Source organism: Sylvia atricapilla, chromosome 13 (assembly GCF_009819655.1).
Source record: "Sylvia atricapilla isolate bSylAtr1 chromosome 13, bSylAtr1.pri, whole genome shotgun sequence".
Lineage (NCBI taxonomy): Eukaryota > Metazoa > Chordata > Aves > Passeriformes > Sylviidae > Sylvia > Sylvia atricapilla.
Genome location: NC_089152.1, coordinates 7,363,840 through 7,378,463, shown reverse-complemented (window position 1 = coordinate 7,378,463; position 14,624 = coordinate 7,363,840). Strand labels below are relative to the sequence as shown.

Genomic DNA, 14,624 nt, shown 5'->3' with positions numbered 1-14,624 from the left:
ATGGTGATATCTGTGGTGGCCACTTAGTGCTCGAGGGCTCTAATGGCATCTGGGAACCAGGTTCCTGTGTTTGTGGGTTTGCTTATTTATTTATGCTCTTGGCTATAAAAAGTAGGGAGGAAGAATTTTAACGCAGTGGTTGAAATTCATGGGACTGCAGCAGCTCTGTCTTACTCAAGGGCATCCAGACAACTTGATAGGGAATGGAGGGAACTTCAATGCACAGAAAGTCTTAGCTGGAAAATAGAGAAGAGAATGCAAATCTTGATTCCTTCAAATTTTTTAAAATTTAACTTGCTTTCCAGCAGAATCCTGCAGCCCAACCCCAGCCTCACCATCTGCATGTCACTATTTTGGCTATTGCTGGTTTTATTTCTTCCTCTTCCTGGTGCCACTGCTGCTCCCCCATGGCAGTGAGGCCCAGACAGATGCTGTCACTGTTCTCTCCTGTGCCTGTTCCTTTTGGGCTGTTGTCACCATCTGCAGCCTCTCCCCTGCTTGCCACACCAGCTTTGGACAGGGATTCTTGAGGCAGGCACAGAAAGGAAATGTCCATGACAACTTCCCTTAGTTTAGGTCTCAGGAAGTTTAGCCTTGACCATCACTATCCCCAGTGTGTCTCCGCAGTGTTCTGACTGATGGAGGGTGAGGGTGCAGGTTGGGGTTTGCCCTGCCATGAAATGCAGCGTTTCATTCAGCAGTGCCAGAGCTGGCACAGCTTTCCCACTGGCCCAGATGAGTTTAATCACATCATTAGTAGGTGTGACACTGCAGCCTCCAATGATGAGCTCTTTATTCTAACACGGCTTTCAGCGTGTTTATCTGAGATGCCATCTGTGCCTGCGCTGCCTTCATTAGGAGAGAAAGCCTATGTATCTTCTGATGTTAGCCTATATTTCTGTGATGTTTCCCTGCTGAGAAACCTTTATTCAACAAGAGGGTGGGAACCCACACCTGAGAGAAAGCAACAATACCCAAAATGCTTAAACAGGCCAAATAGACCATTGGGAAGTGCACTGTTTGGAGGAACTCTCAACTGCTTCACAAAACTGGCTACAAGAAATGATCCAGTTGTTTTATTCCTGAAAGATTTTCATCTTGGTAAAGCAGTAAGGCTCCATGCTTTATCTGAAGTGCTGTAAGTTTTCAGGAAAGCAAGGAACAGTTTTTAATTTATAAAATACTTTCTATTTTTGTACCTCCATATCACGCTTGTACATAGAAGTTTCTGGATTGCTTGTCCAGGTTTTAGATACAAAATCATTAAGATTTGTGGATGCAGATCTGAGTGTCTAGCCTTATCCCTTAAAATCTCCCATGTATATGTTGTATATATTATTAACTGTATACTGTATATGCAGCTATATATTTTTGGAGCTGTCCCTTGATCAACAAACTGGCAGCATGGTGTGCTCATGGTGTTCTACAGCTCTTGACAAGATTCACAAAACACAAAGCAGGCAGGAGCTGCCTCATCACAGTCTAGCTGCACATAAAAAAAGGGAATGCTTCCACAGAGAGGTGGCATGCCCTGGCTTGTATCAGTTTTCTGTCTGTATGCTGCCAGGCCGATGCTCAGCGAATCTGACATTAACAAGAAATAGATTTCCAAACAATCTAGCCTAATGAATTTTGAATATTATCATGATTAATGCTAAGGCAGTTGAACTGATTATCCAGTATCCAGAAGTAATGGAGCCTTATCTACATCTTGTGTAGTCCTCAGTCAGGAATGGCTTTGGCTGCAGACAAAGAGGAATGTTGGGAACCCAGAGGGGAGGCACTGGCAGGACAGAGAGAGAGACATGATGGAAAGGGAAATGATGAGATACCCATCTGAAAGCATTTCGGCATGGAGTGATCACACATGCAGGTTCTTTATTGCTGCTATTTCCTAAGCTACAATTCTCAGGCCATTTTCAGACTTGGCTTTTATACCGCCAGGTTAAGATTTATTGGGCAAATATTTTTCCTCCTTCCCAAAGCCAGAAACTGGGTTGATTTTCATTCTCAGCATCACCAAAAGAACAGAATCCTGATGGACGTGTTTCTTGCATCATGATGGTTTAATTTAACTTCTATCTGATTAGCCTTTGAGCTATTGAACACTTTTGTAGCATTACCAGAAAAATGATAATGCAGATCATTCATGGACAGTTTCTGTTGGCACAAGCAGTCTTTGCAGACTCCAGATCCCCTTTAAAGCTGGAACCAGCAGAGAGCTGCATTGTCTCATGGGTACTACATGTCTGAGCAGGCTTCTCCTAACAAAGTGTTTTCTGATGGAAGGCTCTCCAGCCTTGTGGAGACAACTGGTAAATCTCTAAGGTGCCTGACAAACTGTCTGAGGCTGTAGTTTGAATAGATTTAGTGGCATTCCCAGCCTCTGCTGTTATCTGGGCAGTGACCATGAGAAAGGTAGCTTTTGTTTGGCTGTGATGTGTGCCCATCATGTTGTTCCCACAATGCAGAGGACTTCAGAGGCCACCACCTGCACACACAGACCCACAGCTGCCGAGTGCCCACCCACAGCTGGGCAGGGAACTCCAGGTCTCCTGGGAAGCTGACCGGAGTCCTTCCCCAGCACTTCACTTTGCTCTCTGAGTTCCTAGTGTGGGGCTGTGTCCTTCTGGGCCACAAGAAGCTCTCAGTAGGTGGCCCAGGGAATCAGGCTGGTCACCCTCCTCCACCTTGGAAGGGTCTAGCAGCACTCTTTAGGAGAAGAGTTTTAGGACATCTAGGAGCTGGTGGTGCCCTCACTGATCTCTTTACTACATATTTTGGAAACTACAGGTCCTCTGCTCCCCCAGCCCTGCAGCTGAACAAGAGTGGGGTTTTCCTTACAGTTTGTATCCTGGTGTTGGAGATCTTGGCTTCTGGAGCTTTTACTCAGATGAACATAGAACTGGCCATTCCTCTGCAGGCTGACTGTGCAGATGTTTCCAAGCAGGGAGTGCAGCTGCTTTGAATTTTGGGAAGAAAAGGTGAAGAATGAGTTGTAGTAAGGTGCACACCAAGCAGATTATTGGCAAACATAATTAAAAATATATGTGCAATTTCTCCTCTGTTTCCCTTGTCTTAGCCATCCTCTGCATTACCTCTGGCATTTTTAGACAGTAGATAATATGGCTGAGAGGACTCTTGGGCACAGGCAGCTCTTAGAGCAGCAGTGATTTATCTCAGACCGTTTTGAGGTAGCAGAATTTACCTCTAGCTACAGCCACCCCTCCATGCCTGCCCTCCCTCATTTGCATAAGTAATTGGCAGGTTGTTAATGGCTCATTAGGAATGCTGAAAACCGTGGGATTAAAACACACTCAGTGGAGCAGAGATGAGGGGTAGGGGGGGAAAGGCCGCTGGCCCTGCTTGCAAATTACACCGCTTGATTCAACGTGATTCAGAATTACAGGTCATAAAGCAACTAGATTGTTAAATGAAGTAAGGAAAAACAATGTCAATGGCAGGTTTTATTTTTAGACTCATGTTTAAACACAGTATGTGCATCTAGGGGGAACAAACAGTCCCTTGCCAAACAGTCCTACTGACAGCAGGAAGCTCTCACCCCTTTCTCAGTTTCACATTAACCCTGCCTGGTCAGTGTTTCCTGCTCCTGAACAAGTCCATCTGGCTCCTTACATCACCTCATGGCAGGGACATTTGGTTCCTTTTCCCATGTTCTCTCTGGGTAAATCCAATCTTCTCCTCTCTAGCAGCAGGCAGGGAGCATGTCCCTTTCCTTGGGCACACTGGCACAGCCAGCACAGCTCCACGCAAGTAGGAGAAGCAACTCCAGGTTGCTTTGTGCGTTCTGTAAATCTCAAAAATCCCTAGAAAACGGCTGTGAGGTGTCTTTGGTTATCTAGCATACAGGGAGGCAAGCAGCCAGCCTTTTGCTATGGCACTGCCAGCGCCTGCAATGGAGGAGATGGTTGGTGTAGCCAGTGAGAACTGTGAGAGGATCACACCGGCTCTTCCCGGGGAGTGGAGCATGGAGAGGACACAGTCAAGTTGAAAAGTTTGATGGGAGTTTTTTTGTTGTTTGCTGACTGTTTAATCTCACGTTCAGCACTGGCTATGGCAGCAGTGACTGCAAAGGCACAAGAGGTGAAGGCAAGGACAGGGCTGTGATGGCTTTTGAATCACTTAGAAGATGCTCAGCCCGTGGGCTGGCGCAGCCATAACTCATAGTGCTTTTCCATCAGGAAAACACCTTGGGGATTTTTGGAGGCCAGGGTAATTCTGGCAATGGTGCAGTCTCAGATTTAGCTAGGACCTTTCTTCCTGGATAAGCTGAAAGGAAATTACAGATAAAGCACTTGGGAATCACATCCAGTCATAATTTGCAGTTAAATTCAGCAACCTCTGATCTAAACTCCTTGGGTACTTAAGAGCCTACTAAGGTGACAGTTGAAACCATGAAGTGGGGACAGCTAAGGTGCAGCAAAGCTCAGCTCTGTCTGACATGTCAGAGTTAATCCCTCTGCTTTGTAAAAGGTGCCCAGGAATCTGTCAGGACTCACAGGGACAAAATACTGGCACATCTGAAAAATTTCTCAGTGCAGCTGGATGCAGGCTGAAGGCAAGGAATGAGTGTCTCCTCCTGGATCCCCAGCCAGGAGCATGTGCTGCTCTTTGCATCACCCTGAGAAGTCATCTCCTTGTGCCCCAACCTGAACTGACAAACATTGACTCACAATCTACAGCAGTTTTGTTTGTTGTTCTCCAAGAGCTCAACTTAGCCAAACAGAGCAGCTTTTCCTCCTTCTTGCTTTCATTGCCTTTTTTTTTTTTTTTTTTTTTTTTTTTTTTTTGTCCTTACATCCTCTCAGATGACCCTGAGAGCCACCTGTGGCTCTTATTCACACAAAGCTGTCCAGAGCTGCTGAATTAACAACACATCCTGCCTGCAGCAGGAATCAGCATGTCCTGATGGAGACTTACAGCTGGCTGCCAGGGGAAGGCTCATTGCTGGATCACCCACCCCTAGTGCTGAGCTCTAAAGGATATATGATTTGGTGTGGTCTAGCCTGGGATGGCATCTAGGTCTGCAATGGAAGAAGATTCCAGGTCACCCCTCCCTACAGCAGCAGGAACAGAGATGACAATCAGAGAATGTGTGTCTTATCACTAGATTGAGGAGATTGAGTGCTGAGTGGAATTTCCTGGAGAGGAGTGGTGCCAAGGTCTCAACTACTGCAATGTGATTCTCTACAAACTCAAAGGTCTCCTCTTCTGCACAAAAACGGGAAGTTCAAACAATGCTGCACGATACAAAGACACCTACAGTGGTTCTTGTGGTGTTCCCAAGTCAGGAGCAGAAGCTCCATCAGTGTGCCAGAAACAGGATGAAAGATGTCAAATGACCTTGGAAAGCAAATGTCAAATGACCAAGGGAAACAAAAACACTGGGTTTGGGGTTTTTTTTGGTTTTGTTTACTTGTTTTGTTTTGGTTTGTATTGGGTTTCTTTGCTTCATTTGTTTTTTATTTCAACATTGCAAAGGAAACTGCACAAAAAGAAAAATAAGACAAAGCCTAAGAGTATGCTGGAGACCAAATCCCATTTTGAGCTGAGATCCATGGAGGTGTCTTCCAGCTGTGGATATAAAAAAGATGGCTCAGTGGTTCCCCTTTGAATGCAGCTTTGGGCTACAGCCCTAGTGCTGGTATGTGAGCTGGGAAGGGGAAAAACAGCGCTTCCCACCAAAAGCTGCCTTTCATGTGCTAGTATCTGTATTCCCACCAGTCCCAAATTTGCATGAATTTTCAGCCCTACTCAGGTTTTGATTTCCAGGTTATCTCTGCTGGTGGCCCAAACTGTGGATTTATTTTACAGTCTGTACTGAGCACTGCTGCTTCAGTACCTGCTGCTGTACTGTCAGACTCACCGGGGGATAACATGTCATCTTTTCCTTTCCTAATCAGCTGGATGTCATTCAGAAAGCTGGGACAAGGAGAACTTTTCCCCCAGACACCAGCTTTCCTTGGTAGCAGACAAACCTCAAGCCTTATAATACTACTTGTACATAGCACTTATATAGCTTTACATCCTCAAAGTGCTGTACTAGCATTAAGTAATTATCTCTCTCCCTAATGGCCATTAATGCTGGCCTTTCATGAACCTCCCCCAGCTCCCCGAGGTTCATATCTAATCCAGCAATAAGCTGCTCAGAGGGAGTGGCTGGCTATCTTGGAAGTCCAGGGGCTTGGATGTGTAATGAGGCTTTAGAGCAGGGGCCAGGTGGCCTGGAGTATCAGAAACACAGGGCTGTGGATCAAATCATACCCTTGGGAGCATCCACTAGAAAGGGATGGAATCGAGTAGGTGATACTGTGATCTTGAAATGGAGAGGAAGAAAACTTTGGCTGCTCAGAGGATGTGCACTGATTGCTCTATTTATTACCAGGATAGCATTGTGAATGAAAAGAGCAGAGCAGAGGGAATAACATGTCAGTGTGGGTATGGGGAGCTGATCTAGGGAGAGAAAGTTAGCTAAAAATGTCAAACAAAGCTAGACAGCCATGGCAATGGGATAAAGAGGCCAGTCTGCAGGTCTGTGAAGCATTAAAATAACGAGGGGAAAGGGCAAGCTTGGCAGCATCATAGGATTTAAAGAGGGGAGCAGAAGAGGATTTACTTGTCTTATTTGCTTGCAAGCAGAGCCCTCTTCCAAGCTGTGGAGTGTCTCCAGGAGAGATGTTGTCATGCCACTGTATCAGGGCATTTTACCCTTGGGGAAGATGATTTTACCTGTTAGCAGGGCTCTCCCATCCCTAGCTCCCAAGAGAAATGGAGAAGATGGTGTGGGAAGATGACATGGCTGTTTTAGAGACATCTCAGAAGTAACATGCTCTTAACAAACACCAGTCCTGCATGGACACTTACTTCTGAAACCTGCTAGACCCAGCTCTGAGCAAGCAGAGGCAGAAATAAACTTTCACCTTCTCCCTAAGGGCATGATAATGATTCTTTCCAAAGCCAAGGATATGCCTTATAAGCTGGCTTTGCAAAAGAAGAAAACAGCACCCTATTTTTCAGCCTGATTTAATAGCATCATTTTGCTTTTATGCTTCTGGCAATGGCTGGTCCTGTAAAACAAGTATGTGGCTGTGGGAATCACGTGCCAGTCTACAGTGGCAGAACACAGCTCACAATCACTACATGTTATGCAAAGGATTTCTGTCACCCTGGACACACTCTGCTTCCTGTGGCATCACTTGCACAATCCCTCTGTGCTCAGCTCTAAATCATTTTGCTACATCATCAAATAACAGGTTATGGCTGACTGCAGACCAGGAGGACTTGGTGTTCACTTCCTGCACAGCTTCAGAGCAGGGCCTTTCCTTGCCTTCCTGCATCTGTTTTCTCATCTGTGAAATGGGAATTTTAATCCTAATCAGTTTGCAAGGGAAGCAGTAAGGGATAGTCAAAGGCAATCCTTTAAAGTGCAATAGTCAGCCTTACGTGCTGGGTTAGATATTGGAGTGGGTTTATGGTAGAGTTTAACTGATGCCTGTTCTGCTTATGACTGGTAAGTGCAAGGCTAAATCTTTGCTGTCAAAAATGTGGCACCTTGTTTGAGATGCAAAGGATGCCTCTGCAAGAAACACTTCATCTCTGAGCATAGCTGGGCCGTGTTTTGGGATCTACAAATTTCTGGGTATTGGTTGTTTGAATTTTGTTCGCAAATTAATTCGATTATTAGTTATTACCACATTATTTTGTAGTAAAAGCCATGTCTCACATGGCTGGGAGGAATGTTTTGGCTGTTCCTGAACTTCAACCTATGAGCTAAGCCAAGGTTGTGTTGTCACATCCTTGGGAGAGCTCTTGACTGTGTATGTCATTTTGCTGGCAGATCTTCACGAGGATGTGTCTAGAGGAGACCAAAGACCTTGACTTTATTTTAGCTTATTAGAACTGAGATGGCACCACTGGCTTCTCTGCTTTGCTTTCAGGGCCAGATCCTGGAGTGGTGTAAATCAGGACCCTCCCATTCAAGCAGCGCTGCTGTGACAGTGTCTGTGTAAGCTGAGAGCCTGGTTCACACATTCTCAACTGCTCTAAGACCTGTTCAAAAGGGAGTTAACTGTGCCTAGTACATTGTACTACCTGTAATCCCAAATGATCCTGCAAGATTCAGGATATTGCAAATGCAGAGAGCTTTTCAACAAGTAATCATTTTAAGATTGCTGGAAAACTGAAGAGTTAGTGCTACTTAAAGGAGAATAAAATAAGCATTAGCACAAAAGAGTTTTTGCAACAAGCAACTTTGATGTATGTCCTGTTCTGCTTATAACGTTTCCTCAGAGCCCTTTGCAAGAAGGGGAAGCAACTTGTAAAAGATGGGAATGTAGGGAAGGGCTAAATTTGCAGCCAGGGTTTCGAAGGAACAAACAAAGAAAAGCACATTTCCATTTCCATTTCGGCAGAACATTCTTGGGAGTTCAGAGCAGCAAGCTGTGAACACGCCATCCAAGCTGCCTCTAAACAGGAGGTGTGGAGCTGCAATGAGCTTTTTATCTTCAAGCATCTGCACTCAGGAAAGAAAGATCTTCCTGAGACTTTTAAAAATCCTCTTTTTTGAGGGAGGGTCTGTTTCAGAGTAAGGGAAGGGGCTGGTCTGCAGCCCTTTGAATACAATACTGCAAACCTGAGTCCGAATTCTGTCAAACCCCACAGAAATCTGAACCTCTCCGTGCAGAAAGCCAGCTGAGCATCCTACCCCTTTCACACTCCATTCCAACACACCTCCCTCTTGCTTCCAGGCACTGCAGTGTCCCTGTACTGACCCTTCCCCACACTAGTTCTGCTTTAATCAGTCAAAGAAACCTGTGGAAAAACTGGCAGCTCAGAGGAGAGCTTTATGTTTGCAAAAGAAATGTTTTCGTCCGAGCGAGCACAACAATCTCATTATTTGGAATGGGCACACATATGCTGGAATCCTGCATAGCAGATACCTTCTCCTCTCATCCTTTGTAGGACCAGAAAGATTTCTGTTTGATTCAGCTGCAGTGCTACAAAGTTATTAGCACTGCTTTTTTGGTGTCCCTAATGAGACAAGCAGTCTTCCAAGCAGCTCCACAAAAGCACTTTTCTCATCACTGCTAAGCCTCCGACACTTTACCCTCAGCAGAAACAAGTGTGGAGACTTGCAGCCCTGCTGCTTCCAGCACTGGTTGGTCATAGCAATTAGCTATTTCCCCACAGATGGAGTTTCTTGTGCAGAAGAACAGAACAGAAAAAACTTGTCCTGCTCAGAGAAACTTGTTTAGGAATCTCTAGTGAATCCAAAGGTAAATCCATCTGTTTTGGAACTGTTCGCATGTATCCTGCAAGCCTCCTGTGTACCTGCTGGATTCATGTGCCTTACAGAAGGGCTGACTCTGACATGAGGAAGTGCCTTTCCCTGGCTTGGCATACCCCAGTTTTATTAACCTGTGGGCTCTTCAAGTTTCAAACTCTCCAAAGGGGCTGGCTTTCCCTCCTCCATTTAGTGATGGGTATATCCCTGCCTGTAAAATCTGTTCTTTACCTACTGACTACCTTTTGCAGTGTGGTCCTGCAGTCATTTACATATGGAAAGCACTCTGAAAAGCTCTGTAGCACGTTTTTGTGACCTTTCATGCAATTAGGTGATGCACAGATGCCTGAGCATGGCTTTTAGAGAACCTTTCTGAAGATTGCCAGCTCTCATACTGTATCTCTGGTGGGTCCCTCAGAGTATTGAGGCCCTAAAAAGCTTTGCTGACCGCTCTTGCTCTGTGTCCAGGTTCACCAGACTGTAGGGCTGGAGTATGTTCTTGGCATTTTACATCTGATTGCCTTACCAGCCCATTTTGGTTGGAGAGGATGGAATTTATCTTGATACATTTCACTCCCTGTGTGTCTCGTTAACCTGGTGGGATTGGTGGTAAATCTGTGAGTGGTAGGGGAGGCTGGAGGCAGCCCAGCTTTTTGGAACAGCTCCTCGTTGCTGTAGTTCAAAGGGAGGCCCTAATTTTGTGCACATCATGTCAGGGCTGATGTGGTGTGGGGTGCTCAGGCACTGGAATGGGATCCACTGGGAAGTTCTCACAGCTCCGAGCCTGGCAGAGCTCAAGGAGCGTTTGGACAATGCTCTCAGGCACAGGATGTGATTATTGGGGTGTCCTGCATAGGGCCAAGAACTTGACTCAATGATCTCACTCTATGACCCCTTCAGGACCATCACCCCTCAGATTTCCCTGTGCCTTTGTTCTCACCCAGGTTGGAGGACACACCATGCTGCCTATCCGCTGGATGCCCCCGGAGAGCATCATGTACAGGAAATTCACAACAGAGAGTGACGTCTGGAGCTTCGGGGTGATCCTCTGGGAGATCTTCACATATGGGAAGCAGCCCTGGTTCCAGCTCTCAAACACAGAGGTACAATAGTGATGAGACACCTCAGCTGAAAACTGTATTTTTTGCCTTCTCTCCTTTCCAGGTTGTTTGCAATGAAATTCCTACATGAATGGTCCCCTCCTTGGCACTCCCATGGTGAAGCCATAGGATAAGTGTCATTATCTCAGTTTAAGGGCTGGGAAAACTGAGGCCTGTAGGAATCGAAGTGTTCTGCCAAATCCATGTACTGGCTAATCCTCAGCCCCTTGCTGCTAAGTTCCTGACATATCTGTCATATCTCATAAACTCTCAGGGTGCTGCCAGAACTGGGGATACCCAAATTACTACTGGGATCGAAGTCATGCCTTGAATTTCCCCTGGTTTCTCCTTTTGTAGCTAAAGCTCTTACTGCAGGCTCCAGTTTGTGAGAAATTGTTTTAAGCCTGTTGTATTGCATGTGAGACATTTCCTTGGGGTTTTTTGCCATTGGGATGTCTATAATATAGTTTTCCCCAGTCCAGTGAGAGTGGAACCCATGGAGATAGTTTGCCCTTGTTATTTCTTTGACTAGCAAAAGTTGCAGCCCATCAGGACAGGGCTGAGTGTAAAAATGTTGAGGGAAGGCTGGCTGGGATTAGCAGGGTGTCACTGCTGAGGTTTGAGGCACATCAGCAGAAACGCATTGGAAGATTTTTGCTTGGAATAGCAGGAGGTATTATAGAAGAGGAAAAAGATGCATTGACATAGCAGTGTGTGGGAACCTTGAACATTTTTATCCTACTGTGCATCTAATGGATTTCAGAAATTTCACCTTTTGTAATGAAAAATGTGCATTTTCTGCTTTCTGGATACAGATCCCTTAATTAAGTGAGTTGCAGAGATGGCAAATCCAAGGTGTTGCTTTACAGCTCTAATACTTGCCCATTCGGGTGCTCAATGGGGCCTGACTGTATATCCCAAAGTAGCACACGCAAACATTTTAGAGGCACAAACAATGGAATTGACAGAGACAGAAGTTATTTGTCAAGCTATTTAATGAGCTGCTCTTGCATTTCCCTGCGAGGGTAAATACAAACACACACAAATGAGCACGTGGAGCTTGAACACGGGCAGTAGGCACACTGGAGTGTGACAGCTCAGCTTTGCCCATGCATTCTACCTCAGTTTCCTTTGCGGAGCAGTAGGGCTGAAAATAGCCACCCTTAATCTTAAGGGTGTATTGGTCTGCTACTATCCCTGGGATAAAGTATCATCCTTCCCTTACCTATTGGTGTATTCACTTCTTTCTGCCTGCTGACCACAGTATCCTGGTGGGAGGGAGCCACATCAGCTCTCATCAGTTTCATTTTTCACAGTTTGTGGAGGGATGGGTATAACCCATGTAGCTGCTGAGGACTGACACCTCCACCAGCTCCTGGATGGTGTGGCATCAGAGCAAGTCCCTGTGGCAGCCCAGATGCAGTGCCAGAGCCCTGTGGAGAGGCAGAACCCATGGAGGGACAGGTCAATGAGGCTGTGCCAGGCTCCTGGCTGCCAGGACTGGGCCAGGAGCAAGCAGCAGGCTGGCCTAGCATCACCCCTGCTGGGTGTTGGCAGGGCTGGGATGCCCACTCCCTCCTGTGCCACCTGCATGGCTTCATACTCCCACAACATTTTCAGCAGGTTTTTCCAAGGCTGGGAGAAACCGTCTCTGAGAAGAGGAACAAGGCAGGGCACCACTCAGTCAATCCATTAACTTCTCTCTTTGCCTTTTCTTTGCTCTGGAGAGAAAGAGCCCAGCACAGGGCTCCTGTGCATGTCCAGGATGTCTTGACATGAATATAACTCACCTCCTCCCCACAGTGAGCAGCCAGCAGCTCTGTGGTAATGCAGGCTTCTCTTCATGCTGTGTCTCACTCTCCTCTCTTTCAGCGGGTCCTAATCTCTCCCCTCTGTATTTATATGCAAACAGCACAGTGATAAGTATCCCTTGAGCTGCGTGGTGGGACCATTACTATTCATAAATGATAAACTCCAAACACCTCTTGCTGGGTGGCTTCCCTCAACACACTGCTTGGGACTGGTGTTTATCTGCAGAGCGTGGCAGGCCGCAATGCTGGGACTCATCAACCCCAACCAAGGAGGCCAGGCAGTAATAGCAGCTCTCTGGAAACTCATATTTCCTTTCTCTTTTCATTCATTCCTCCAGTAGACAATACACAAAGAGACCCTTAGGGGAGTCCTTTCCAATGGCATCACTCCGAAGAGACTTTACTGTTATCCAGGACCCCACATTTTTCTCATTAGTAGCATCGATCTGACCCAAAACAGAGGGATAGCATTGTAAATTTTTTTTCTCCTTCACAGATGTGATTTGACATGAAATTTCATTCTTTTAGTCACTTTTCTATGTCAGAAAGAGGAGCAGTATGTAGGAAATGATGCTTTGAACTCTTCCTTATAAACCTCTCCTGGGCTTTGCAGTGGAAAGGACTCCTGGTTTCCAGACAAGAAAAATATAATTTCAGCTGTGCAAAATATTACTGTACTTTAGGGATTTTAAGACTTTTTTTCCTTCTTCATTTAGCAGGAAAAACTGACATCATAAATTAAAACCTATTTCATTTGCTTGTGACCTCCTCTTTGGGAGAGTGTGTTGAGGTAGGTAGGTGCCAAACAGGGAAGGTTTTTGAGATCTGAAAAACTGCAGCTGGAGACAAACTTTTCACAGTAAAATTATCATTAGCAACAAAGAGGTGAGCACTGAGGTTGTCCAGGTCTGAGATTTGGCTTCTCAGTGCTCTCATTCACTGAATGGTGCCACATCAGCAAAGCAGCATCAGGGACAGGACATCCTCCATAAACTGCCCAGCTGGTGTTCAGTGTTTCTTTTCTTTCTCTCTTTTAGGTCATTGAGTGCATTACCCAAGGCCGAGTTTTGGAAAGGCCCCGAGTCTGCCCCAAGGAGGTTTATGACATCATGTTGGGCTGCTGGCAGAGGGAACCTCAGCAACGGCTCAACATCAAGGAGATCTACAAGATCCTCCATGCTCTGGGCAAGGCCACACCAATCTACCTGGACATCCTTGGCTAGCAGTGGCCACTTGTTGGAAGTCCCTGCTCCTTCCTCCCGTCCTTCCTTCCCTCTCCCCCTCCCCAACCCTTTGTCCCTCGGCTCCCAAGCAAACATCTTCATATAAACTCAAGTGCCTGCTACACATACAACACTGAAAACAAAAAGAAAAGCAAAACAAAAAGCAAACCAACAAAAAATCCCACAGAACAACAACCTGTAAGGCAGTTTTGGCTTATATATATTTATAGATATCTCTCTCTATATAACTTCCACACCAATACAGAAAGAAGCTGCTGTTACAGAAAATTGTGAGACTATATATAAAAAAAAAAAAAAAAAAGAAAAAAAGAAACAAAAAAAAAAAGGGGCGAAAAAGTACTTAAAAATATATATATAATTAAAAAGGAAAAAAAATAGAAAGAAAGGAGAAGGTATCTTTCCCCCGAGCAATCGAGCAGTGAAATGTAACCCTGCTGTGAGTACGGTTTGGGCTGCTGGGCAGGGCTCTAGACTGGCTGTGGCAGTGATGCCACCCTGGGTAGGAGCCCCAGGAAGAAAGCCTTGCCCTGGTTGTATGATATGCACTGAATGTGTGAAATCAGTCCTCCCTTTTCGTCCTTGCCTCGCTCCCTCCTTGCCAGCCCGCAGGTGATGGGCACAAAGCCAGGGCAGTGCCCCTGGATGAACTCTCTTTTACCAACCCCTTCCTCTTAGTCCCTCCTCATCCCTTTCTGCCTTCCTGTCTTTTTCCTCCCTCCAACATTTCAGGACAATTTTTTCTAATTTGCCGATTCTTAAATGTATAGACTCAAGGCTTTCGAACACACAGTCACAGGATTGTGGCACCTACGGGTAAAACACACCCCGGGAAGCGGCGGCCCTCCCGCAGGCCGCAGCCTCCTGCCCAGCGCTCCTCTGCCCCGTGCCGGCTGCTGCCAGCGCTGGGAGAGTCCAGGGGGCTCCTGGGCACCCGGTCCCGAGTCATCCCCAGCCCATTGCAGGGTGTGGGACAGGAGTGCTGCTCACCCAGGGCGTCCAGTGCAGGCGTCGCTTTGGGAAGGAGGAACAGCCCCGCTCCTCCCCGGCCCTGTGGCTGTTGGTGGCCATGGGGTTGTTCCCCTGCCCTCAGCTGTCTGCGCCAGGGCCAAATTGGCCCCCGGTGTAAACTTGTGGTGAGCAGGGTTGGACCCTTGCTCTCCTCATG

The 14,624-nt window shown here is 46.4% G+C and overlaps 1 protein-coding gene across 2 annotated transcripts in view; it reads left to right on the top strand.

Moving 5' to 3' along the window:
• NTRK3 (neurotrophic receptor tyrosine kinase 3) overlaps positions 1-14,180 on the top strand; it is a 206,207-nt gene extending 192,027 nt beyond the window's left edge. For both annotated transcript variants that reach the window (XM_066328294.1, XM_066328292.1), the window contains 2 exons: positions 10,249-10,407; positions 13,253-14,180. In XM_066328294.1, the coding sequence (XP_066184391.1) occupies positions 10,249-10,407; positions 13,253-13,438 (345 nt within the window). In that variant the 3' untranslated portion in view covers positions 13,439-14,180. The remainder of the gene's footprint in view (positions 1-10,248; positions 10,408-13,252) is intronic.
• Positions 14,181-14,624: the final 444 nt, after the last annotated feature.